At 52.2% G+C, this 23,587-nt stretch overlaps 8 protein-coding genes across 8 annotated transcripts; 3 read left to right on the top strand and 5 right to left on the bottom strand.

Moving 5' to 3' along the window:
* Positions 1 to 54: 54 nt before the first annotated feature.
* CTHT_0032190 (malate dehydrogenase-like protein) lies at positions 55 to 1,313 on the bottom strand (the record flags this gene model as incomplete). Its single annotated transcript, XM_006693597.1, has 4 exons — positions 55 to 893; positions 962 to 1,036; positions 1,097 to 1,139; positions 1,260 to 1,313. The coding sequence occupies 4 exons, from the start codon at positions 1,311 to 1,313 to the stop codon at positions 55 to 57; spliced, it is 1,011 nt and encodes a 336-aa protein (XP_006693660.1).
* A 1,741-nt stretch (positions 1,314 to 3,054) lies between these two features.
* CTHT_0032180 (uncharacterized protein) lies at positions 3,055 to 5,339 on the top strand (the record flags this gene model as incomplete). The annotated part of the gene is made up of 4 exons (XM_006693596.1): positions 3,055 to 3,313; positions 3,367 to 3,454; positions 4,072 to 4,295; positions 4,372 to 5,339. 4 exons carry the CDS (start codon positions 3,055 to 3,057, stop codon positions 5,337 to 5,339), a joined length of 1,539 nt encoding a protein of 512 aa, XP_006693659.1.
* A 2,204-nt stretch (positions 5,340 to 7,543) lies between these two features.
* On the bottom strand, positions 7,544 to 8,330 carry CTHT_0032170 (uncharacterized protein; the record flags this gene model as incomplete). The annotated part of the gene is made up of 3 exons (XM_006693595.1): positions 7,544 to 7,914; positions 7,968 to 8,148; positions 8,241 to 8,330. The coding sequence occupies 3 exons, from the start codon at positions 8,328 to 8,330 to the stop codon at positions 7,544 to 7,546; spliced, it is 642 nt and encodes a 213-aa protein (XP_006693658.1).
* Positions 8,331 to 9,655: 1,325 nt separating this feature from the next.
* Positions 9,656 to 11,329, bottom strand: CTHT_0032160 (uncharacterized protein; the record flags this gene model as incomplete). Its single annotated transcript, XM_006693594.1, has 1 exon — positions 9,656 to 11,329. One exon carries the CDS (start codon positions 11,327 to 11,329, stop codon positions 9,656 to 9,658), a length of 1,674 nt encoding a protein of 557 aa, XP_006693657.1.
* A 1,022-nt stretch (positions 11,330 to 12,351) lies between these two features.
* Positions 12,352 to 13,492, top strand: CTHT_0032150 (uncharacterized protein; the record flags this gene model as incomplete). Its single annotated transcript, XM_006693593.1, has 6 exons — positions 12,352 to 12,487; positions 12,546 to 12,695; positions 12,754 to 12,784; positions 12,865 to 12,901; positions 12,957 to 13,337; positions 13,391 to 13,492. 6 exons carry the CDS (start codon positions 12,352 to 12,354, stop codon positions 13,490 to 13,492), a joined length of 837 nt encoding a protein of 278 aa, XP_006693656.1.
* Positions 13,493 to 13,688: 196 nt separating this feature from the next.
* Positions 13,689 to 15,671, bottom strand: CTHT_0032140 (tripeptidyl-peptidase-like protein; the record flags this gene model as incomplete). The annotated part of the gene is made up of 1 exon (XM_006693592.1): positions 13,689 to 15,671. The coding sequence occupies one exon, from the start codon at positions 15,669 to 15,671 to the stop codon at positions 13,689 to 13,691; it is 1,983 nt and encodes a 660-aa protein (XP_006693655.1).
* Positions 15,672 to 18,788: 3,117 nt separating this feature from the next.
* Positions 18,789 to 19,143, top strand: CTHT_0032130 (uncharacterized protein; the record flags this gene model as incomplete). Its single annotated transcript, XM_006693591.1, has 2 exons — positions 18,789 to 18,949; positions 19,005 to 19,143. The coding sequence occupies 2 exons, from the start codon at positions 18,789 to 18,791 to the stop codon at positions 19,141 to 19,143; spliced, it is 300 nt and encodes a 99-aa protein (XP_006693654.1).
* A 388-nt stretch (positions 19,144 to 19,531) lies between these two features.
* CTHT_0032120 (uncharacterized protein) lies at positions 19,532 to 23,200 on the bottom strand (the record flags this gene model as incomplete). Its single annotated transcript, XM_006693590.1, has 3 exons — positions 19,532 to 22,108; positions 22,169 to 23,008; positions 23,075 to 23,200. The coding sequence occupies 3 exons, from the start codon at positions 23,198 to 23,200 to the stop codon at positions 19,532 to 19,534; spliced, it is 3,543 nt and encodes a 1,180-aa protein (XP_006693653.1).
* Between the last annotated feature and the right edge of the window lie 387 nt (positions 23,201 to 23,587).

Below are 23,587 nucleotides of genomic sequence, written 5' to 3'. Positions count from 1 at the left end.
GGTCGACTAAGGTATCAAGACATTTAATGCTTCAAAGCAGAATGTGTAGGGGATTTAGTTGCCGGGGTTCTGGGCAACGAAGGCTTTGCCCTTCTCAATGTTCTTCTTGAGGTCGACGAAGCAGGCCTCAAGGAGCTTCTCTTCGATGGCATCAACAGGGCCGACAGGGAGGACCTTCTCGACACCGTTGGGGCCGAGCTCGACGTTAGAGCTGAAGAAGTCAATGCCTTGGTCCTTATAGAGAGGGCTGTCCACGAAGGTGGGCTCAATGACGCCTTTCTCGCCCTCGGCGGCACGGAGGATGGAGTCAGCCATGCGGGCACCGGCCATGGCCATGGAGAGGGTGGCAGAGCCAGCACCATCCTTGGCCTTTACGACCTCATCACCACCGAACTGGACGCGCTTGACGAGCTCAGCGTTGGAGGAGAGCTCGGGGTGGCGGCTCTGAGAAAAGAGAGGGACGATGGTCACACCGCTGTGACCACCGACAACCGTGATCTTCTCATCGGCGGGGTCAGTGCCCTTGATCTCGCTGACGAAGCGGGAAGCGCGGACAACATCGAGAGTGGTGACACCGAAAAGGCGGCGGGGGTTGTAGACACCCTTGTTCTTGAAGACCTCGGCGCAGATGGGGACGGTCGAGTTGACAGGGTTGCTGATGATGAGGATGTTGGCATCAGGGCACGACTCAGCGCAGGCCTTAGCGAGGTCGCGGACGATGGAGGCGTTGGTGTTGAAGAGGTCATCACGGGTCATGCCGGGCTTGCGGGGGACACCAGCAGGGATGAGGACGACCTTGGCGCCCTTGAGGGCCTCGGCAAGGCCGGTGGGAGTGGGTTCGTAGCCCTTGACAGTCGACTTGGTGTTGACGTGAGAGACATCAGCAGCAACACCTGCCCGGAGTTAGCATCCAGCTTCCGTTTCCAGCTTGTTTTTAGCTTGGGAGAGGCAATCTACATACCAGGGGCGCCACGGATATCATAGAGGGCGAGCTCCGAGACTCTGGGGTTCAGCTTTAGCAGCAGAGAGAGGGGCTCTGCGGCAGGACGTTAGCCATTGTTCTCAAGGGAACCAGATGGTCCAGACAAGAACGTACGGCCAATGCCACCAGCGGCACCAAGCACGGCGACCTTAGAGAGCTGCATAGCACAAAGTCAGCAGGCGTCATCTTGGGCATGTTGGGTTGGGGACGTCATGCCGTTGGCGATGCAGCAGCAACATGAACAGTGAGGGGCAGCTTAGAGGGGTAAAGTGCGTACCTGGCGGGCAGAGGCAGAAAAAGCCCGGCGCTGGATCATACTGGGAGCGAACATTTTGAAAACCTAATTGACCGTGGGCCGAAGAGAAGTCGACTGGTGCGGATGACGAGCAGGTGGTGTGAAAGAAGGATGGACAAAAGCAATGGCGCGGACTTGGGATTTGAGAAAATTGTTGTCCCTGGCTGAGCGCCAAGACTGCCACCTGGGGTCGGGCACAGGCCATCGGTGAACTTCCGGCACCTCGGAATATCCCACGCGGGATTGCCCCACTTTTAGCCCTGTGCCCAGCCAAAAAGCACCGCAGAAGCTGCTGTGATGCTTTCAGCCGATGAGGCTTGAGGTTGCAACTTGCTCGATTGTTACGAAAAACTTTCCTTCTCAGGTCTGCTTCAATTTTATCGTAACAACACGTGCAGTTACTTCATCGCGATGCCTTCAAGTTCTCATTGCATTGCCAGCTCTCTTAATGTATCCCATCTCTCTCCAGCGACACAAGTTGCGAACGGTTATGTCGGCTTCCGATTCCTTCTCCCCGAGTCCCCTGTCCCAGTCGATTTTGACATCTAAAGGCCGAGCAACAGCTCCACTGACCCCAGAGTCTGGGATTTCTTAGCTGCGGATCGTCTTGCTGGCTGCAGACCCCACAGGGATCAGTGACATCAGTCGCGATTTTTTGCATGCAAGGTCCGAGGGGCCGAGTCTGGATTTTTTCAGATTACTCCCATCTTTGAGGCTTCGGTTACACAACAACACCATCCTGATCATGTCGTCGTAGGCTGTGTTTCACGCTAACACCTTCTCGCCATTCCATCGAAATACGGCGCCTGCGGATGCCATATGGCTGCGTGTAATGGAACTGCTTTTTACCCCAAAAAAGCGGCATTTAAGCCCCGCAGATCACAGATACCACGGCTGCAAGAGCCCGTGTCCAATTTCCCGGGGACTGCTCAAGATGGATTTCTCGATATTAACGAAAGCCTCCATCATTACCTTTTTTGCAATCTGTGAATGATTCAGAATTTTGTCCAATCAAGTGTCAAGGTTACAGGTTTCGTCAACCCTGGGCCCCTGATTATCAGAGATTGATTTGCTTAAAGAGCTACCTAGCAGCGATCTTAAGGCTCTACAGTTAGATACTACATTTTAACTTTAGGGTCGAAAATGCAGTTGTTTTCTGTTAAGTCCCGGCTGGTCAACTACCTGTCTGAAAATATCTAGCAATGTGGTTTTTCACAGCCAGCGTTATCCGTCCGCATATCCGTTGCCCCATTCCCACTTGGTTATGTACACAGGCTAAACCCATCCTAATGACACGAAAGGCACATGGCCGTATTTTCCTGCTAAAATTGGTCTATGTTGTGAAGAAACAGTTTCTTTTGTCCTGGCCATTAATTATCATCGGCACTTGGAGTAGGTTTGAGGGTCTGGTCCAGGTTCAGTAGAGCCAGGGAGCAATGATATCTAAACGGATCTATATAACCCAGGCATCTGTCTGGTGCATTCCAGATCGTTGAGAGCAGTTCTTCACTGTCGCTAACGGATCGTTCAGTAGACGGAGGAGACAAAAGAAAGATACTCGCTAACCTGTTGCTTTTAGCCGCCAAAGCCAGTGTAGATTGTAAGTTGCACGAACTTGGCTCCTGTCTATGGTAGTAACCCTGAACTGATATACAAGGCAGATAGATTCTTTAAGCTCATCATGAATTGTGTGGCAGAGGAGAAAGAGTAGTCATCAATCCGTCAGACCAAGAGTTACCAAGGCAAGTAAGGAGTGACGGATGTCAACAGTGTCAGCATGCAGTATTTCCAGATGCTCCTGGGCGCTGGAACGGCAACCATTGCGGCCAGCGATAGACTTAGCTTCGTCGCTGTGTCGGCCATCACTCACTTTGGCCCAGTCTCCTACATGGCCCGTGTCCCTAACAATGCCGATATCAACATCTGGGAACCGACTGGCAATGTATGGTTCAAGGTCTCCAAGATCAATGTTTTGCCCAGTCCCAATGGGGGATCCCTCACTTCAGGAGAGGCAATTTGGCTTGCTTACAATATGGGTCTGGTTGTCCTAGGGTATTATAGTTCGTAGTCACTGACATCTGTGTTACAGACAAAAAGTCCGTTGAGCTCACAATTCTGAAGAGCATCCCCAGCGGCAAATACATCGTCCGTGTCGACAGCATAGCTCTTCATCAAACGTAAGCTCCTGGAGGAGCACATGTCTACTTTTCCTGTGCCTAGGTTGAAATTGCTGAATGAGGATATGGGGGCCCGGTCCTCGTCGCTTTCCCAGGGGCATACAAAGCCAATGACCCAGGTCCGTTGTGATCTTACTACTTGGCAACGAGCTACAAGGATCCTGGTCCTCCTGCCTGACAGGGTAAAGTTGGAGATGTTTGAATGGTGCGAGAGATTGCAGTTACTCCTGGACGAGTCTAGTAGCACATCCGTATCAGTTTCTCGGGATCAGCGATTGGCATGCTAGGACAAACATGAAGGTTAGGTCATATATGTCAACTGTCTTATCAGCGGCTACCTCAGGTATGTTTTGATGAGGTGACGGACAGGCTCAAAAGTAGATGCAAGGGAAACCTTACTCATTATCTTAAACTGGCGGTTTCAATTTTTAGAATTACTCTCCTAGAAGACTTTAACCGCGGTTACTGCTAACCAATATTGCTCTGGAATACGGTTGGCTGGGAGTGTGGGCCATTACCTCCAAAAAGGACGATCAATGACGACAAAAGGCATCATGACCCTGGGAGGCAACTGGTACTTTCACATCAAAGCATATCATTAACATCAAACTCTCTAGATCGAAGTCGACGATGGAGTATTTTATGGCTCAAGCAGAATACGACGAGGAAGAAGAGAAACAACTCCGAGAAGCACAACAAGAAGAATTGGACGCTGAAGGGCCCCCATCACCACCACCCTCTCCCTCAACAAAGAATGGCAACGCAGCCAAGCAACCAAAACAAGAGCAGCAGCAGCAGCAGCAGCAGCAGCAAACCAGCATCAACAGCAAAACCGCCGCTGGTACTCGACCCAAAGAAACGCGCACCCCTGCTCAAGACCCAAAGCTATATCATAACTCCCGAGCCTCGACTACCAGCTCATAACACAAAGACTCATCCAAACGCCCAGCCCTCCGACTCCCAATCTTCCTTGCAGACTGGTAACATCTTTTTCATCGGCACAGCCACAACCCTAATCCAATACCACGGTGTCCGCATCCTCACCGACCCTAACTTCCTCCACGCAGGCGATCATGTGCATCTCGGGCCGGGAGTAACGGCACAGCGGCTCACGGAGCCAGCTATCCCTGCGCTGTCAGCCTTGCCCCCTATCGACTGCGTGCTATTGTCGCATTATCACGAGGATCATTTTGACAAGGAGGTTGAGGCACAGTTGGGTAGGCAGGTGCCCATTATCACGACAATACATGCTCGGAGTTGTTTGGTCGAGGGGAAGCCCGAGGGGGTTAGGTTTGAAAGGGTGTGGGGGATGGATGTTTGGGACGAGATAGTAATGCCTATTGTGGTTGAAGAGGAGGATGAGAGTGAGAAACGACAGCCTGCGATAAAAGTGACTGCCATGCCTGGAAAGCATGTGCCTTCTGGGTTGTTGGGGATGATGAATGAACTGCTTTGGGCGGTGCCACCTACGAATGGGTGGATGGTGGACTTAGGACGTCAAGGGGGATCAGGGGAACAGGAGTTCAAGACAGGGCTCAGGATATACATTTCAGGCGACACATTGTTTGTGGACGAGCTGAAGGACATTCCTAAATGGTTAAAAGGCGAGAAGATTGACATCATGCTGGTCCATCTTGGGGGTACCACGATCCTGGGACCCAAGCTGCCGCTGATCATGGTGACGATGGACGCAGAACAAGGGGTAAAGCTCATAAGGCTTGTGAACCCGGACGTGACGATACCGATTCACTTTGATGATTATGACACCTTTCTCTCGCCGCTGGAGAATTTCAAGAGGGAAGTGGTGGCAGCGGGCCTTGCGGATAAAGTCGTGTATCTGGAGCGTGGTGAGGAATATCAGTTCACAGTACGGAACACGGCATGATGTGAAGGTCAAGGTCGATAAGCTCAATTCAAGACTGGGTATCTAGCTCGCGATTATCTGCAAGGTTAAACTAAAGCAAATATTAAGGATGGGTCATGGTTGGATTAGGCTGATATCCCTAAGTGTTTGTCTGCGGCTGCCAGCGAGCCTTGGCCTCTTTGTACTGCTGGATGACGGCGCAGCAGCCACAGCAGCAGTTTACCAGGCAGTCAGTGCACATGTTCCCGTGTTGAAAGCCGTGCTTCTCACGAATCTCGCCGCGCTGGACGCAACCGAAGCTGTTAAGATATCAATGGATATGCTCTCCCAGGGGGACAGGATAGTCACAGAGTGAGTTACTTACACAAAGCCAGCACCAACACACTGGAGAACACACCAACCCCATGCCAATGGACCACAACTAGAAACCTCAGGCTTCTGATCGAGCATGTCCTAGGTCTTGCTGATCACTATCGATCGATCGTGTAAGCCTCATCATTCATGAACTCTCCGTTTTACTGCGGGACAACTCACGAATGCAAGGGCAGCAACAACCCATCAAGACATTACCGCCATGGAAGCAGTCACAGAGGCCATTGTCCTGCTGCCAATCGTTAGGATGGAATTGCTTCTGGCTGGTCATGTTGTCGATGTTGTGCGATGCTCAACACTGTCGGTAGACGGCCCAGTGAGACCCAATGCCTTCTGGTTGCTGCAAGCAAAGCTCAGTCTTCGAGTTGGGTCAAGGTGCTGGAGAATTGAAGGCAAGCCACCGATGGGACCGGGAAGAAAGCTCAGGGCTAGAGCTCGATCAATTAAAGTGTGGTTCTCCCACATCTGGGGGAACACTAAGCTCTCTCCTTTTATGGGGGATGCATCGCAGCGAGTCGCCGGCTCCGTGCAATTCCAGCACTGTGTGTGATGAGAAGTACGGCTGAGCAGTTGAGCTGCTGGCCATCGGGCTTGGCGCTACAGCCAATGTGTAGCCTCTGGGCGGTTGGCCTGCGCTTCTTTCCACCGACGTCTCATTTGTGCTCGCTGAAGATCCCGGCCATAAACAATGTGGCTGGACCGTGTCCCAAGGCAGAAAGCACGTCAGCCTCATCACTCTCGAGTTATGGCTCTAAGGGACAAAGCCCTGCGGTTCATCTCCGTTTGGGAGCCAGTGAGCTCTCATTGCTTGGACCTTACATGAAGCAGCGTGCAAAAATATAATCGTCCATATGATTCTTAATTAACCTTCCTGTGGCTTGGTAGGCGATCTTAGAGGTTGACATCACTGTATAAGGTAAGGCAATTCTGGAGTCTGCCCGTAGCTCATCAAGGTTTAGATACTGATGTCTGTGCAGTCTCTCCTCATTGATGGAGGAGACTCCTCAAACTTTTCAAGTCTTTGGAGCCCACATAAAGCACATCACAAGATCTCTCTCCGTACAAGTGTGCTCAAGAAAACATACATCAGCAAACCCAGACTCTGATAACGCTTCCATAGATAAAACGTTCCTGCATACGTGGACTAGGGTTCCCCACACAGCATGTCAGTGATCTGTTCGGTGGGGCTTAGCTCAGCATCCTGGCCTGCAGCTCCGGGCTGTTTCGGCCCTACCAGGCTCACTCCGTTTTGGATCATCAAATGACGTCGTTGATGACCGGAGGAAGTTTGGAGTTGTCCGAACCACCTTGACGGCGTAAGCAAAATCGAGATACCCACTAGTACGATTGGCAAACGACCGAAATTGCTGTCTAAGCTGAACATACGATAATGAAGGACAGCGTGCATAAGAGAAGAAGAGAACAATGACCGGGAGGTGAAAGGGAAGACTACAGTGAGTTGCAGATGGTGGGGCTACTAGGGTCATCTACACAGCATTTCGGGTGTCCAATGGCAGTCACTTAGTCCAGCATGCCAAACAGCGCAAGGAACGTCAAACTACTGCCATCAGAATCTTGGTTGCTCGTCGATCGCCCAGATAGTCTTATGACAGGTGTCATGCTCTCCACCACGATTTATCCGCTGTAGAATATGCATCTCTCCATAACTCCATCGTCCGGACTCCATTACCCTGAACCCCTTTTTCTATACATCGATCGTAGATCTATCTTAGATGAAGCGATGGTCCACGCTATGAAGAGTGAAACAGAACCAACCACCACTCCTCCATCTGTGATCCTTGATACAACTCCACAAACTGTTTGCTCAGCGAATATCTGTACCTGTGCCCAGCTCACTCCGTGATGCCTAGAATAGTTTCAAGAGCCGCGAGCCCAACAAGACCATGGCCATAGCAGATCTTCCGGATGATATGCATGACACCAGACTCGGAATCAGAAAGGGCTGGAGAGGAGACCGTCTCAACGTCATCATTGTTCTTGGAGGGTGCATCCTCGCCGGCCGAAACAACTGGGGCGCGCGTTTTCTTCACAACAAGAGCGCCATTGTAACGAGGAGCGAATTGGTTGGTCGGCATGACAACTTCGACGAACGATTTGGCGTCATTGGGGACTGATGGCGTCGATCCCCGCATTTTGGTTGCTTCAGACGCCATGAACAAAAAGTTAGCCGCGACCGCATTGGTGGGCATCAACTCGACGAAACCTGAGCTGGTGCTGCTGGCTCCTTGGGTCTTGGGGCGCCCAGGGAACACGCACTTGGCCTCGGGAGCGGGCGGAGTCGAGGCGGGGTCGAGAAGGGCGTCGACCCCGTATATGCCTGCAAGGGGAAGACAATGGCCTCGACGGCCGCATGCTGATCACGGATGAGGTCGGGAACAGAGACTTTGAGGGCAGCAGGGACCTCCTCGCGGCGGGCGTCCAAAACTGAGTTGTCGTGCTATCGGAGAATAGATCCGTACCCAACTAGGCTCGTTCTGCTGGGGGATTTTGCACTCCCCAGGGGCATTTGGATTAACAATTATGAGGTACTCGGTACGCTTTGATGGTCAGACGGGACTTCCTGGCGGCCCAATCCGTAAATTTGAGCTCTTGCTTGTTGGGCTCTTCGATAGCCTTCATGTCAGCCATGAACTCAGCCTTGGTGCCCTCCTTGTGCCTACTTGCGCCGGTTATCGAACTGCTCAATAGAGGAGAAGGTGAAAAGGGCCTTGATGAGCTTAAACAACATGTTGATAGCTTCTTTAAGGTGATCGGCACAAAAGCCAATGACAACAAACCATGGTCAGACGTCAGACTGGCGATGGGTACACAATGGCTGCAGCCGTCATCTCAATGCTTTGTCCGCCAGCTGTTAGCGAAAATTCAGCCCATTTTGTGTTCCGTAAGGGATACAAGAGCGAAGAGTGAGTGTCCAGACAATAGCAGAAGATAAGAGAATGGTACCCGAACACAGCTCCACAATGGGCAACGGAAATAAGGACGAAGGCGACGGCTTACTCAAGAACACCGACTGCACAGATATCTGCCTTGATTCCAAATTCGGGATATGGCGAAGTAATCGGGATAAAAATTGCAAGTTGGCTCACTCGTGCTAATAGGACAAGTTGGTCAAAGTGGAAGAAATCCTCGAGTGTATGTAGGGAAAAAGTGATGGTGAAGAAACGCGAAATTAAGCAGTGCGAAGGGGGGTTCGGATGAGACTTACTCTGCGTAAGAGACGAAGATCGACAATGTGCTGCAAGTTTCAGTGAAAAGGTCTTTGGATCAAGGTCACAGAAGGGGAGAGAGAGTGAGAGCAGTTAAGATGGTTAAGGTTGTAAAAGTGGTTGAAGCAAAGGACAAGTTGTGACTCGCAAAACTTGCAACAAAGTTGGTAAATGGGGAAAGTGGGAGAGTTGGGGAAAAGATGGAAGTTTGTGGGAGGGAAAAAAGTAGAGGGTCGCAGATTTTGCGAGGGTGGCATATTCTTGACCTTGTAGATGCTGCACAATAGCAAGAAACTTTGACCACACTGGCGGGGCACAATGGGAGGGAAATAAGAGCGAGAGTGCGTGAAAGAAGAAGTGGATAGAGCCTTGATAAGGAGAAACCTTTACCCACCCCAACTACTGCCTGACCTTCGTGAACTGTGCAGCCATCATGTAGTACTCAACTCCAAGTGGGGGATGTGTTTCCCCCTAAAGCATTGAAAACTTAGAGGGATCTCATCGGAACTTGGGCTGCCGAGGAGGGCTAAGGTCTATCACCATGATCACAGAAGTCACATACCATCAAGACCCAACTGTCTGAGAGTAGGAACTGCAGGTTTGTGGAAGAAAGCGGAGTGTTTCTATTACGAGAAAACTTCCATTAAGTAGGTAGGTAGGTAGATTAGCATGACAACCATTCCATCCAACCGTCCTTGATCCCATTGCTAAAGGCCCTCGCAGGGTTGAACAAAGAAATTACTGCCTCTTTGAAGGGTTCTCCTTTTCTTTTTCCTTTTTCAAATGGCCGTGGACATGCTTGTTCTTACGGCGATGATTCCGCAGGACCAGAGCGACAAAGGCGCTCAAAACGCTGAGGAGTGTCAACAAAATGGTATACAGGCCGATCAAAAACGCCAGAAGCTCAGCCGTTTCATGGAGTGGTGCCCGAGCAAAGTCCAAAGGAGTATCGTTGTTCGGTCCCTGCCTCTTGACCGTCGACTCACTGCAAATAATGGTGACGACCAGCAGCACGGCCAGCAGAATAACCCACGGGATATTCCAGAGACTGAAGTTCACTGGCGAAGTGGTCCGGCTGTGATAACGGTGCTCAATCGCCCGAGACTCGGTATAGTAGAGGCAAGCTAGAATTTCCTGAGTGTGCTGCCCACGAGCCTTGCATGAGTAGTCCGGTGAGCTCTGAACATCATGAACGTGGCTGTCGTACCCAGCCTCGACCGACTTTTGTTGCCTGCCTCTCTTCGAAGAACCCAGGCCGACAAAGCCAGGGCCAAACACGCCGATAAGTAAGAGAAGCGCGCCGGCGAGAGTCGTGAGGAAGGCAACGATGCAAACACCAACAGTCCAGATGCGCAGGAAGGTCTTGAACCCTGAATCAGCGAATGGCTTCTTAGGCGCGAAAACGAAATACACCGTCGGAGCGTTGTCGCAAGTGCCCTCCTTGTTTCCGTGGTGCAGGAGAGGCCAATTGAGAGCTGGAGTCCCCCACATGTAAGCTGACCACACCAACAGTCCGATCGCTGCCGTCAACTGGTCCTTGTAGCTGGCCGTCAGGAGGAAATGGCGGAGAGCTTGCTTGGGAGAGCGAACGTTTTTCTTAATTTGCAGCTCCTCTGAAGCAATCAGGGCAACCTCCTGCTCAGAAGCTCTTGCCTCAGTCACCGACTGCTGCGAGTGGACTAGCGCAGCGACATACAGATCGCGAAGCTTGTCGATATCGGCACGGGTGGGAGCAGCTGCGATCTCCTCCACAAGCTCAATATTGTAAACCGTGGTGACAGCGCCTCCATCTTCGCTCCTCCGGCTCTCCTCAATCTCAATTGACTGATGCCAGTGAGAAACATAGTGCTGAACCGCCTGCACAAGGGCGACCCGGTTGGAGTCGTAGTCGCCCCCAGCCTCTTCCGTCGCCGCGTGGAGCGCGAAGGCCTTGAGAACATCCGCATATGCTCGAGCACGAGCAATATCTAAATCCGTCACACTGCCCTTTCGGCATCTCTGTAAACGCTCCCGGTACTCGTCATCCGGCTTGGTTTCGGTCTTCCCTGAGATCACAAGCGCCTGACGGAAGAGAACGCTGAAGACGAAGTAGACAGGGTACCACAGAACGAGCTGGATCAAGACAGCATAGTCGATGACAATTAAGCTGTAGTCGACGACGTTGAGAAACAAAGATAGGAACAAAGCCAGAGCCAGGATGCCCCACGCGCCGTGCCAGAAGCGAAACTGCTTGTCGACGCCAAAGAGAATGGCGATGATGGCGGCGCCATACAACAGATAGAAGCCGGTGCGAATACCAGTGCCGATGAGCATCTGATCACCAAAGATGTGACATGGCTTGTAGGATGTCACGGCCGCTTTTTCGTTTGTACCAACAAAGCCTGTGCCGGTGATTCCAACAAAGTGCCCCATTGTGGCAATCGGGTACCCTGGGGGCTTTCCTGACCTAGATCGATCAGAACTAGATTTTCAAGCAAGACAATTGCAAAGAATGGGATCAATTGATCAACATCAAAGAGGAGTAGGTCCTCGCTACTAGGATGGAGAGCAGGATGTCGATGATGCCCCACGGAGTGAGGGGTATGGAGGGAGATGCCAAGTCAAGCAGATATCTGCACCAGCGGAAATATCCCGAGGAAAGAGGATGACGAATGGAATGATTGAAAAAGAATGGGGACATCAAATCTACTTTCCCAGCCTACCTAGTAGATCACCACATGCCGGGTTGTCGAGGCAGCGTATCAGCCAGCCACAGCATCATATCGTTGGGCGTCGGCTGTTGAACAAAAAGCCTTGGAAAGTTTCAACCCAATGCGACCCCTGTCGGGTGGTGATGGCTGCACGTATACATGCACCATCGAGAACGGTGACTGGGCAGCGGCCGACTATTGCCCTACTAGCCCGGCGTTCAATCTGTAAAACCCAACCTCCTCCCAAGGCCAACTCACCGCTTGGTGGGACAGCTCAGACGTCACCAATGAACAGACATCAATACCAAGGTTGGCTCGAGTGGCGGCGGGGCAAAGATTAGGGCTGTGGGCTTGCGTGGGATTCGGCGACGTGTAGGCCCATCACAGAGGTTTCTGGCGTTGCTTCAGCTCCACCATCACAGCATGACGGACATGAATGTGCTGGATGCATGCTGGCCACAGGCCCAACCACGCGGTTTTCAACCAGGACGGCCTCAAATGTGGAACACTTGTCCCCAAGTCCTGGGGAACAGGCCTGCCCACGCGATCTCTCCTGCACCTCCGATCGTCTGGTGACTGGGATAAACTGCTGCTTCGGAACCAATTTGCCGAGGAGTCTGTTGGCGGCCGATATTTCGACTTCAAACTTCCCCGGACCCTTCTTCTTGGAGTCAATCCCACCAATTTAGGCCTTGGTGATAGAGCAACGCTCCTCTAGTTAGGTTTTGACACATACAGCCAGCAATGAGGACGTCCATCGCTTTGTCTGCTCTAATTGGGCTTGGGTTCGCCCAAAACGTTGAGTTCTTCCGCTTCACTAGTCCTAGTGCGAATGCGGCGGCCAATATCTATCGCCGCCAGACACCACCGCCTGGCTACAGTATGCAATAGATTTCTGGCAATAAAAGAAAAATAAACGCCCAGACTGACATGAATAGGCCCCGAATTCGGTAGCTGTGGCACTGGTGCCAACTGCACAGACGCCTGTGGCCCTAATTGGATCACTTGCAAAGCATCTACCGATCTGTCTCTCTTCTGTTATAACGAGGTAGACCTGGGCCAGACATGCTGTGAGAACGGCTCTGGACGTGAGTGTTCCCGTGCCATCTTGCTTTTGGGAATTGTGCCTGACGTCAACCTCTACAGGAGCTTGCGATGCTGGCTATTACTGCGCGTGGTATGTAGAGCGAGGTTTTGGATGAAGCAGCTGCTAAACCAAGGTAATCAATGAGGGAGAAGAGGCTGACACCTGGGAAGGCAAGAGTTCAACGGAAGAGTGTGGTGTTGCGAGAATGTAAGTCGTCCAAAGGTGCCCTCAGCTTTCGGCAATCAGCGCTAACTCTACCCAGGGCCAAAGCCTTGAAGAATGCGGCGTTCCAACAGATAAGCCTGTGACCACCAGCAATCCTACTTCGACCAGCTCTCTAGCAGGCGAAAGCTCATCCACTGCCTCTTCAACATCGGGGGGTGTGGTGTCTAGCCAGACTGGAGGCCCGACCAGTGACTTCACCGATCCTTCCTCCACGGGGCAGTGCCCTCCGCCAACGGTCACGTCTTGGGCAACGGCAACTGTGACTTCCACGATCACTTATGCTGCCATCACTGTGACCGTGCTGGGTGATGGGTGCTCCGGCAATCCGGCTGCGAGCGAGTCGCAGCCGGGCTTCTCCGAGTCGGGCTCGATTATCACTTCCCCTCCGTCCACGTTTACTGCGACCCCCTGGCCTCCGGTATGTTGTAATGCTTACCGGTTCATGAGTGTACTAAACTAACTGTATTCCAGTCCAATACCAGCTTCACCTCAACTCTTTTCACGGCCGACGCTGGTGGTATCCGTCCTGAGCTTTGGCTTCTCAGCACGCTTCTAGTCCTGCCGTTGCTCTAAGTTGAGGCCTAATACGATGCTGGTAATTACGAACTGGTCATAGAGGCGAAAACTCGTGTTGCCAATCGGCGTTGATACCCCGCTCTTACAGGAGAAGTCTATCTGACTGAGATAATGACGATTGTTGTGATGACCTAATAATAATATACTCAATCCCAAGTAATACCTAAGATACACCATGATATCCAAAAGAGAACTATAACAAGACAGACATAAAGTCATTGAAGTCATCAACAACGCCAAGGCCGGTGACGCAGTCGTATCCCTCAGCAGACGGCCACCCAACCGACTCTGTGCCATCAGGGAAGTGACAGCCCCTGCTGTCACCCTCGGTAACATCTTTCAACACCTTCCTTACCTTGGCTGAGTACAACAACGGATTCAGCCAGCCCAGACTTGGCTTTCCAGCTCTCATGCGGGCATCATTGATCAGAGCGATCATAGCCGCCACGACAGGCGTGCTGGCACTCGTCCCAAGCACCTGGGCATGTTCCCCACCCATAACGATCTGAAATGCAGATCCGATGGCGCTGATATCAGGCGTTGCCCGGCCCGTGCGATTAAACATGCCAGCAGCACTCAGTTTCCGGCCCGCTGTGGTGTTTGTAGCCCTAGTCAGTGTTTTGAGGACATGCTCAATGTACGGCAGTACCACGTCATCTTGCCACTTGGGCCGAGAGAAGTACTCGCTGAACCCGCCGGCGCTGAAGTCTGCGCCCATGACGGGCGGCGCCACGTTGCTCGTTGCTCCAACAGCTGTTACGTAAGGACAGCTGCCAGGAAACGTCGAAATGAATGTCTTCCGCTGGCCACTTGGGTGGCTGCTGTTCTTGTAGCTGTGGCTGTGCACGTGGCTGGTGGACCCACCAGCTCCAACCACGCACTGAGAGTGACCTGTTCCAGCGGCCCCAGCATCACCTGTCGCGACCAGTACTGATACGCCGCGAGCAGCGAGTGCAGCGAACATGTCGCACACGCGAATAGCATACGGCCGCGGCACGCTGGGCTCATCATCCGCATACGAGATGCTTAACACGTGGGGCAGCTCCGAGTCGGGCTTGGCGAGCATCGCATCCAGGAACTCGAGGAATGGCTCATTGTCCGATACGTCGCGCGCCTCGCCCGTTAGAGGGTTCAGCTTCACGCCGCGCCCGCCTGTGATGTAGTATACCACGTTTGTCGGGTGGCCAAGGGACATGGCATATTCAACATCCAATGAGGCCTCAATGCCGGCATTCAGGGGGGAATCTTGGGGGTTTGTGGCGTTGTTGATCAGCTCAACGGTAAAGTTATATGTCGATGGCAGGTGCGGGGAAAAGACATCGAGGAATTTGTCCACATCGGAGTAGAGAATCCACTGTTCCAGAAATCCAGCAACACCGAAGCGAACGGGAGAGGGACCGCTGGGGGTGTAGGTGATGTTGTAAAGCTGTTTGATGCACTTTGGCACTGTGGCGGGAAGGCAGGGATAGCCGAGAGGGAACTCCTCTTCTTCTTGGTACCCCTCGTCTGAGATGTAGGTTGGAGTTGGAGGGCTGACCACCTTTGAAGTTGGCGTTAATGTCCATATAGTTTGCGTCTTTGTCGGCTTTGGTTTTGGCCTTGGACGTCTTGTCTTATGACTGTCTCCTCGATGACCACGGCTGGACCGCGGAGGCATGAAGTTGGAAATCGGATGCACAAACGCAATGTGGTCATGGAGCCAGGAAGGGATGGTATAAGAAAGGGCTCGCAGAACGGGATCGGCGTTGGTCCCGTTGTATGCGTAGTAGGCCAAATCGGCTTGCAGCAGTGATTTGACCGTCTTGACCGTAGCCTCAAAGCTGATTAGTCCTCCCTGGTAGTGGACGTTTCGGATACCGCCTGACCGTAGCCAGGTCGATACGGCACTGAGAGATCTACGGGCCGGTTGGCGGTACTGCTGAACTTCATCACGGCTCAGATGCTGCCTGAAAGAGGGGTGATCTGGGTTCTGACGCTCGTGAAGCTTCTCCTTGAGCTTCTCAATCCCTGGTTCCTTAAGAGCAACGAAGAGTGTGATCTTGTCTGAAGGATCGGCCTCGTGATGTAAGCTCCAGCCTGGAGGTATCCCCTTGACTTGTTCGAGAACGACGGAGGGGGCAGCGTGAATAGGGGAAATAAACAGGCCCAAAAGAGCCAAGGCGAAATGATAGCGCATGATGGACAAGTTCGAACAACGACAGGACGGACCGACAGGTTCCCAGAGATAGTTAAGTTGCTGGAGCACACTGGATGTCCCTAGACACCTGTAGATGGATGTTCGCGTAGAGGTCGTCGGTTATAAGTCGACGTTGCTCCGGTTGCCATAGTTGGCGGTCATGCTACCGGATGATAGCTGCTGACAGGAACCTCCACATCGGACCGTGGATTGAAATTCTTTCGGAACATAAGCATCATTAGCTGAAGTAAATTATTGAGCGACCGAAGGTCTTGGTGAGGCTCGGCACAATTAATGAAAGTCTCGTGGCTGGAAATCGAAGGTTACATGAGATCAACGTACATCGAGTGTGGGGAATGTGGTGAACGTCGCAAGGCCGAACCGCGTCCGACCATTCAGCCAGAAGCATCGAGCCAGACCTCAGCCTCTCGGCGTCACGTCTTATTGGTTGTTATTTTTGCAGCACTCCTACTTCGATATTGCGCCCAGCTTCCAGGCTCCGTTCTGTAATGCAACCCCATTGTAAACCAGGCTCTTCTCACTTGCGGACACGTTGTGTTAGTGATCTTGGCACCTTCTGTAGTCATGAAGACCTTATTGCCGTAAATCGATTTTATACCAAGATATTCATCCAGACTGCCAGATAATTCTAGGTCTTTAATTTGTGTCTTAATGGCCTCAACAGTGCGGGGGAAACTTCCCGTGACGATGTCGACGCCGGCCTTGTGGGGCTCAGGGTGCGCAAATCAACGCTTGGCACCTACCATTTCAGAGCGAGGTATGACAGCAGCTGCGTCGACTGCCGTGGGATCGAGGAGCCTCAGCTATTTTTATCGGAGCTCTCCGTTAAGTTGACAGCTTCGAGAGAGTCGAGATGCCGCTGAGACTTGACCTGAACATCCCACCGGGGATCTTCTGCAATCAAAGTGCCCCGGCTTTTCTGGGCAAAACTCCTACCATGACAGGACCGATGATAGTATTAAGAATGAACCCCCAAACGGCGATAACAAAGGCCTTACGGAGACTGATCTTTCCACGAGCCACCATAGCTGTGCCAAAGAGAAGTGCGGGCGCCCAGCCGGTTATAATACCTCGGTTGGACTGCGGAGGTTCGAGTTTCTCTCCTGGCGAAAAGAGACGGGCGGCGATGGAATCCTAGAGCGGAATCACGGTCCCAACAATTAATTTCCCAAATGATCTCGCCAGTCCATAATTCCAGGAAAGGGATCACAAAGCCTATGCTGGGAAAAAAAGCACAGAGGTTGGAGGATGTACTTCTGAGATGTTGAAAGGTAGTACTCGAAAGTTTCAGTGAAAGTTGCTCTTTCGCTTGACATGGTGTTTTGTTCGTTGCCCAAGGTTGTGTCCTCGACGTGATGATTTGTAAGTCCACTAAGGAATGCACCGGCTAGGAATACTCCAAGAAGAACTGACACCCCAGCGTATTCTGCAATCGCCAAGAAGGTACATAAAACGCAGCTCATGAGGAGATTGTTAGTGCGGGGTTTAGCAAGGCCATTAAGGCACTAGCTAAGAGAGGTCGACCAATGATCCATCCGAGGTGCTGTTCACTGTGGTTGGAGATGCCGCGCGGATTGCGGACAACACGACCCAAGACTGCCGATGCCGTCAAAGAGGGCAGCGGAGACGAGGACAGTGCCAGCCCGAGTTTGGGAACAGTCCACTGGATGGAAGTTGAGGTCGGACTCGTCTTTGTGCTTGTGTGAAAAAGCACTTGCTAGTACCACGAATGTCGTCCCGAGAGACATGAAGCAGAGGGAAGTGCCCGCTGTGAAAGCCTCCAAAGGTCCTGGATATTCTTGTGTTGGCATATATCCACAGTATAAAAATCCTGAGGTGTGGACAGCTATACGTTAGGGACTTACTGTGACTGAGTCCGGAGTCCAAAAGGCAACCGCAAAGGCGACGGGAATCAGAACACCAGTAAGGGCAGCCACAAGGCTAAGCAGCAAATTCTGACAAAGGAGATCCAAGCGTATGGCCAGACCTACTAGATGTGTGTTTTGTCAGTGCCGGAGCTTATTCAGGCAATGTCGCTTGGCAAGCATCAGAACAACAAACCTCCAAAATGATTAATATCAAGCCAACATGACCCAAGGCAAGGAATATTCGCTGCCGGCCACGGGCGAGACGTTGCCTAAGGGAACACTGTAGATGAGCCCGACGATGATATGGCCGATCAACGGGGCACGTACGATTTTACCGGCAAGCCATGATGCAATTCCCAAGAACAAAGAGAAGGAAATGATGGTAAGAATTCCAATGACTGAGGGGATCAAAGAAGATGCATTACACGAGGAAGGGCAGGCGAATCGCGCTGTCTGGCTCATGGTACACGAAGAACACGCCATGGTCATTGGCGCTCATGATGAGCAAATCGGTAGCCAAAACCTGTCTCAGTTGGAAGTTGAATTTGGTGATATTAGCTCTAAGATGGAAGAACGAGATCTCGGAGGGATGGCTTGTTAAGACACGCTGATTGATGACTGGACACAACAAAGAATGGAGAGTGTGAACATCCAAGAGTCTGCTTGCGCGTAGAGACTCAGAAGAGTAACCCTAACCCTACCAAATCGGCGCCGATTGTTCTTGGATTTCTAGTTCCTGTCTTGGAGAGTTCAACGGCAAGCGATGACATTGTTGACATACCTTGATCGAGGCATTACCTTTGGGCCGGATCATCACGACCAAAATCGCAGCGCGGAATTGGGCAAAAGGTTGGCTTTGACGCAAATAAGCCCCAGGAAAGGGTGTCTCGTACTGATGGCCTCTGGAGAACACATGATGGACCGTGTTGCTGGTTTTCACATTGCGACAAGCGCAGCTGGGTCAAACATCAGAATTTAGATGACAAATGTTGGGTAAGGGATATGGAGCCTAAGGATGCGGGCATCTGAAATCGCTATATGTTACCAAGTCATCGGCCGCTTCGCCCCTTGCGTCATGGATTGGCTGTGACGTGTTGTGTCCAGCACGACTTCAGATTGTTCTTTAAATAACGTGCACCTAAATGTTGGCCTTGAGTTTCATAAAATCGCTCTTATTCTAAATCCCAAACTTAGCTGACCAACAGAATCATTTGTCAAGCATTCCAAGATGCTGCGGGCCAATATAACCAAGATTAACAGGTCGAGTCTTCAGACTTTGGGTGCTCGCCCTCTGACCCGTCAACCACCTATCAACCACGTCAGAACAGTCATGTACAAGCATGATAGTCCCGACCACACAACATCAACGTTGGTAATGACACCAAAAACGTAAGTTGGAGCTTTAACCTCACACTTCAGTACTTCAATGGCTAACCTTGGCTAGTTGGGGCATGATTGGCGGTTTACTCGCCGTCGCAGGAGGGTATGGGTACATGATGGGAAAGCCATACAAGGTTATTGGAAGCGAGCACAGCCCCGCATCTATCCAAGAGAAGACGTCACAAAATATGAAGAAACCATGATCGGGATCATGTGTAGGATAGGGCTCAGGAGAAAACGTACCCTCGAAAGATTTGTACATAGATTGGATAAGTGCAGGTTGTAGGAAATTTAGAGATGGAAGAGTTAAACACTCTAGTAGTCAATCATACTATGCCTTTAAGTGCCATGAAATTGTTTCCAGAGCTCTTCAATATCCTTCCATGCACTTATGAAACCAAAACGAAGTTCGATAACCCCCAAATCACCCAATACCCAGAGCCCTCGACCAACAAACGCCCGAGTCCAATCCAAACAAGCTTAACATCAAAATCAGCCATCATCACCCATTCCAGTCCCCAAACAAACTATAATTAATTGAACCAACCATTTTCATCAATCCTAATTCCTGCTCCCAGCATTCAACATCCCCTACGCACTCACCCCAGCGCCCAATCCACCTCCCCGCAAAGCAGACAACATCAACGCCGCCTCCTGGCGTAGCTGCTCATCCGGACACCACCCACCAGTGCTGCTCGCGCCGCTTTCGCTGCCCCGCTGCTGATGTCCGCGAGCACGATCCGGGCTCGGGATAGAGGGCTGATGGGTCCAGTGCTGCTGGGGTCCGGCTGGCTGTTGGCCTTGGAACTGACCCTGAGCGGGCGCCCGATGACCATTACCGTTCTGCAGGTTTTGTTGTGCAGCTTGGCAATGGTATTGCGGCTGCTGCTGGCAGTGATACCTGTTCGGAAGTTGACCATTCCCCCGGGCGGGACCAGCATGCGCCCCACGAGACTGAGTATGCTGCCCCTGGTTTTGGCCCTGCACACGCTCCCTGTCCTGCCCTCCAGCATATCCCTGATTCTGCCAAGCAGGAGGGTACCAAAGCCACCCTGCCAACGGATCTGAGAAAAAGAATGGGTTCTTCGGAGGGGGTCGCGACATCACTGCGGTAGGCGACCCGACGTTAGACGAGATCTCGACTTTCGGCCCGGGAGACGTGACTTTGGGCTCGAGAGGTGCAGGTTTGGGCTTCGCAGGGGCTTGTTGTGGCGGCTGCGGGTTCAAGGGAGGGAGCAGGAGAGATTGCGGAGTCTCTGCGCGTGCCAGCGCTTGCTGCTGCTGGGCCTTCGAGATGTAATGGTCTGTCGCGCGGAAGCCGGCATCGATGTCGTTGGTTTGTATGTTTTGATGGCGAATGGCTAACGGGGCAATGCCAGGAGGGCAGAGCGGCTGAGACGGGACCTTACTGCTGGACGATTGGGGCTTGGCCGCTGCTGGCAACGACGTGGAACGAACTTTAGACTTGGAAGCCTTACCAGTCTTCTGTGGTTTGGCAGCGGGAAGTGGTCGATGTAGGGCGCTGGTATGAAGGGGCGGATCGATTTGTTCTCCTTCAGAGGTCAGCGAGATGCGTGTCTCAACGCCATTAATCACCCGCCACGTGAATGTTTGCTTTCTCTTGCGCGTCTTGACCACGGCGGAGATGGAGCTGTTGATATCGGGAGCTGTAGGTTCTTTGGGCGCGGTTTGAAGTCCATTGGGCTTTGGAGATGGAATCGAAGGAGCGACATTTGGTTCCGCCGGCAGTTGAGATGGCTGCGATGCGGTCTCCTGGTTGACAGTGTAGCCATTGACGTCTATGTTGGATTCCAAAGAACTTGGCGTAGACTTTCGCGCTCGTTTAGGCTTCGATCTGGTAGCAGGCTCTTCGGCAGAGGCAAGGGGAGAGACAGAAGCAGCTGGAGATGGGGAAGCTTCGTTGTCTCCTGTGATGCGCCGGAGATCCTGCATAATCTTCCAGACAAGATATGCACCGTTTTGCTTATGATCACGGATGCATGCTGGGCGCTTTGCATCCGGATTGAACTTTTGCTCCCGGCGGGTTTTTTGAGACTTTTTGGGTGAACTGTTCTGAGGAGTTAATTGCGATGACGGGGTTGGTTGGGTCTCAAGTTCAGTTAATGGCGAGGCCTCGCCGTCAATTGACGTGGCACTGGTCTCGAGCGTTTGCGTATCGAGTGGTTGGTCACTTTCCTTGTTCTTGTGATAGGTCTTGGCAGAAGCTTCTTTCCGCTTGCTGCCTTCACCGCTTTGTCGCCTTGAAGCCTTGCTCGCCTTAGGCTTATCCTCGTCGGGGAGCGTGGAACCCGGGGGCAGCCAAAGAGCGGGTTTCCGTTTTTGCAAGTCCTCGACCCAAGCATCGCAGTCCCACTGGACCCAGTAGTCGATGACATCTGACCAAACGCTCTCCGGAGGCTTTGTGAAGTTGACGAAGACAACTTTTCCTCCACGATCGTGGACGGCCCTTGCAAACTCCCTGACGAGAACTTTGAGGCCATGGACACGCATGCTGGTTCCTAAAATCAGAAGCATGTCGGGCCCAAGTGACAAGTCGTGCTTCACAAGAGGATGGATGAGGTGAGCATGGGGATGTTCCTCTCCATACAGGACGATGTCGGGCCGTAGCTTTCCTACCCCCAGTGCACGTTTGCCTTTCTCTTCTCTAGCTGCAGTGGCGCCTTCGCAATGAGGACATGTTGGCTGCCGGCCGGCCAGAGTATCAGCCATTCGAGACTCCTCGTCCCAAGAAGCAGTACGTGCGCACACAAAGCATCGGAGCTCTGCTAGCGACCCGTGCAAGAAGACACACTCGACACCACGGTTAGGGCCCGGAGGTGCAGAAACTGAGGCGGATGTCAATGAGCTGGAGGATTTGCTTGTTGCACCATCGGCGTCGGTCCCGGGCTCCAACGACTGAGAAGCAGTTGGCAGGGATTTCGCGCCATCGTCTTGCTCGAGTTTCGGGGAGGGCTGGCTGGTTTGCCCCTCTTTCAGAACTTGAGAGTCATTTGTGTCCTCTTCTTTCTGGGATTGTAACTGACTCTCGTCCGCTGCAACCTCGCTGCCCTTCGAGGCTCTCGTGCCCCGTCCGGCACGAGTTGAAAAGCGATATCGACTGCCTGCGCCTAGCGACAACGAGGTTGTAAGGCCGACGCGCTCTTCCAGCTGATCAATGTTTTGTGTATAGCATCGAACCAACTTTCTGCTATCACGTAACACGCTCACGAAGTAATGACTTTTTGTCGGCTGGGCTTCACGGACCTTTTGTCGCAAGGTAGAGATGAAGGTGTAGAAAACCGAAGTCTTGATAGGACATGACCAAATTTGTGCGTCAAACAAATCTCGTCCCTTCATGTTAGGGAGCAAGGCCCGATTGGAAGGGAGGGAACTTTGCGACGGGAAGGGCGCAGTCGAGCCCGAGGGCGGCTCTTTGCTCGTGGATCGAGATGTATCCCTATTGCTTGTTGGAGACTCTGGCGCGTCATCCTCTGGCTCCTCATAGGGATCATAGATGATGGGAGGGGGCGAGGATAGAGGAGAAGAGCTCCACAAGGGAGGATCCTTGATTCCAAGTCTTGATCGGAAACGCGGTGTTTCGGGCAGTGCCAGCCCCGATGAGTCCAAGGAGACACCGATCTGGGAAGTTGTCGATGTTTCTTGTGGACCACCTGCAGGCCTTAGATCGGGAAGGACTGTAAGAGCAGGCGATGTTGGTTCATTTGAAGCATCAACCTCCGACTCTTGTTTTGAGACAAGTTCCGAATGAGCCTGCGCATTCCCTGCGGTCCGAACTTCATCGCTGGGCGTTGATGCAGAAGATTTTCTTATCTGTGGGTGGCCATCTCCTCCGGTATCTGTAGGCATTGAGCGAGTCTCATGCCCGGAAGCTGACCGATCCACGGCATCACGCCCACTAAGAGAGCTGAGCCGTCGTCGTTTCGCCGGCCGTTCTTCAGTCGAGTCGCCAGCACCATTTTCGATGTTGTTACTGGCCGCTGCACGTTGTTGGGCGGCGTTGAACTGGGCTTGGATCAACGAGTAAAGACCATTTTCGGACCGAAAGTCCTAGTAACGGTGTTAGATAGGACAAGAGAAAATGAATGCCAGCGTCTGAACGCGTCAATCACATACAGGAATGCCTGAATTGGTACTGATGCCGGCACCAGTAATCACCACGATCTTCCTCGACTTCGAGACCGTATTAGCGATCTCCTGGAGCAGAGGTTCGCAATGCGGTTCGACATGTATAGTGGGCATGGTGACGGTATTAGAATAGTTTGAGGAGGTTCAATCGGTCAGTGTTGTTTGTGGATCTGGAAAAAAGACGACTGGGGCGTTATCCAGATCGTGACAGCCAGAGATTAAGTTGTCATTATCCCAACAAACGTTGAATTGGCCAATACCAGCTCTCCAAAATCCTGACCGGGGCCCGGGGTTTATTATTTCGAGAGAAGACGGGAGTGATGTGGAGGTATCGCGTGGTTGGCCGTGATTAAACGCGTTGAAGATGGGAGAAGTGGATAGCGGGGCACGACTGGGAAAGGTTTAAAAGGCGCAATTACAGAAAACATACAGATGACGCATGTGACATTGGAGAATTGGAGAACGATTTACACGCGTTTTCGAATTGTCTGATGTGAGGTC

This window comes from Thermochaetoides thermophila (assembly GCF_000221225.1).
Source record: "Thermochaetoides thermophila DSM 1495 unplaced genomic scaffold scf7180000011816, whole genome shotgun sequence".
Classification (NCBI taxonomy): Eukaryota; Fungi; Ascomycota; class Sordariomycetes; order Sordariales; family Chaetomiaceae; genus Thermochaetoides; species Thermochaetoides thermophila.
The sequence above is the reverse complement of the archived record's forward strand: the minus strand, read 5'-3'. Positions and strand labels throughout refer to the sequence as shown.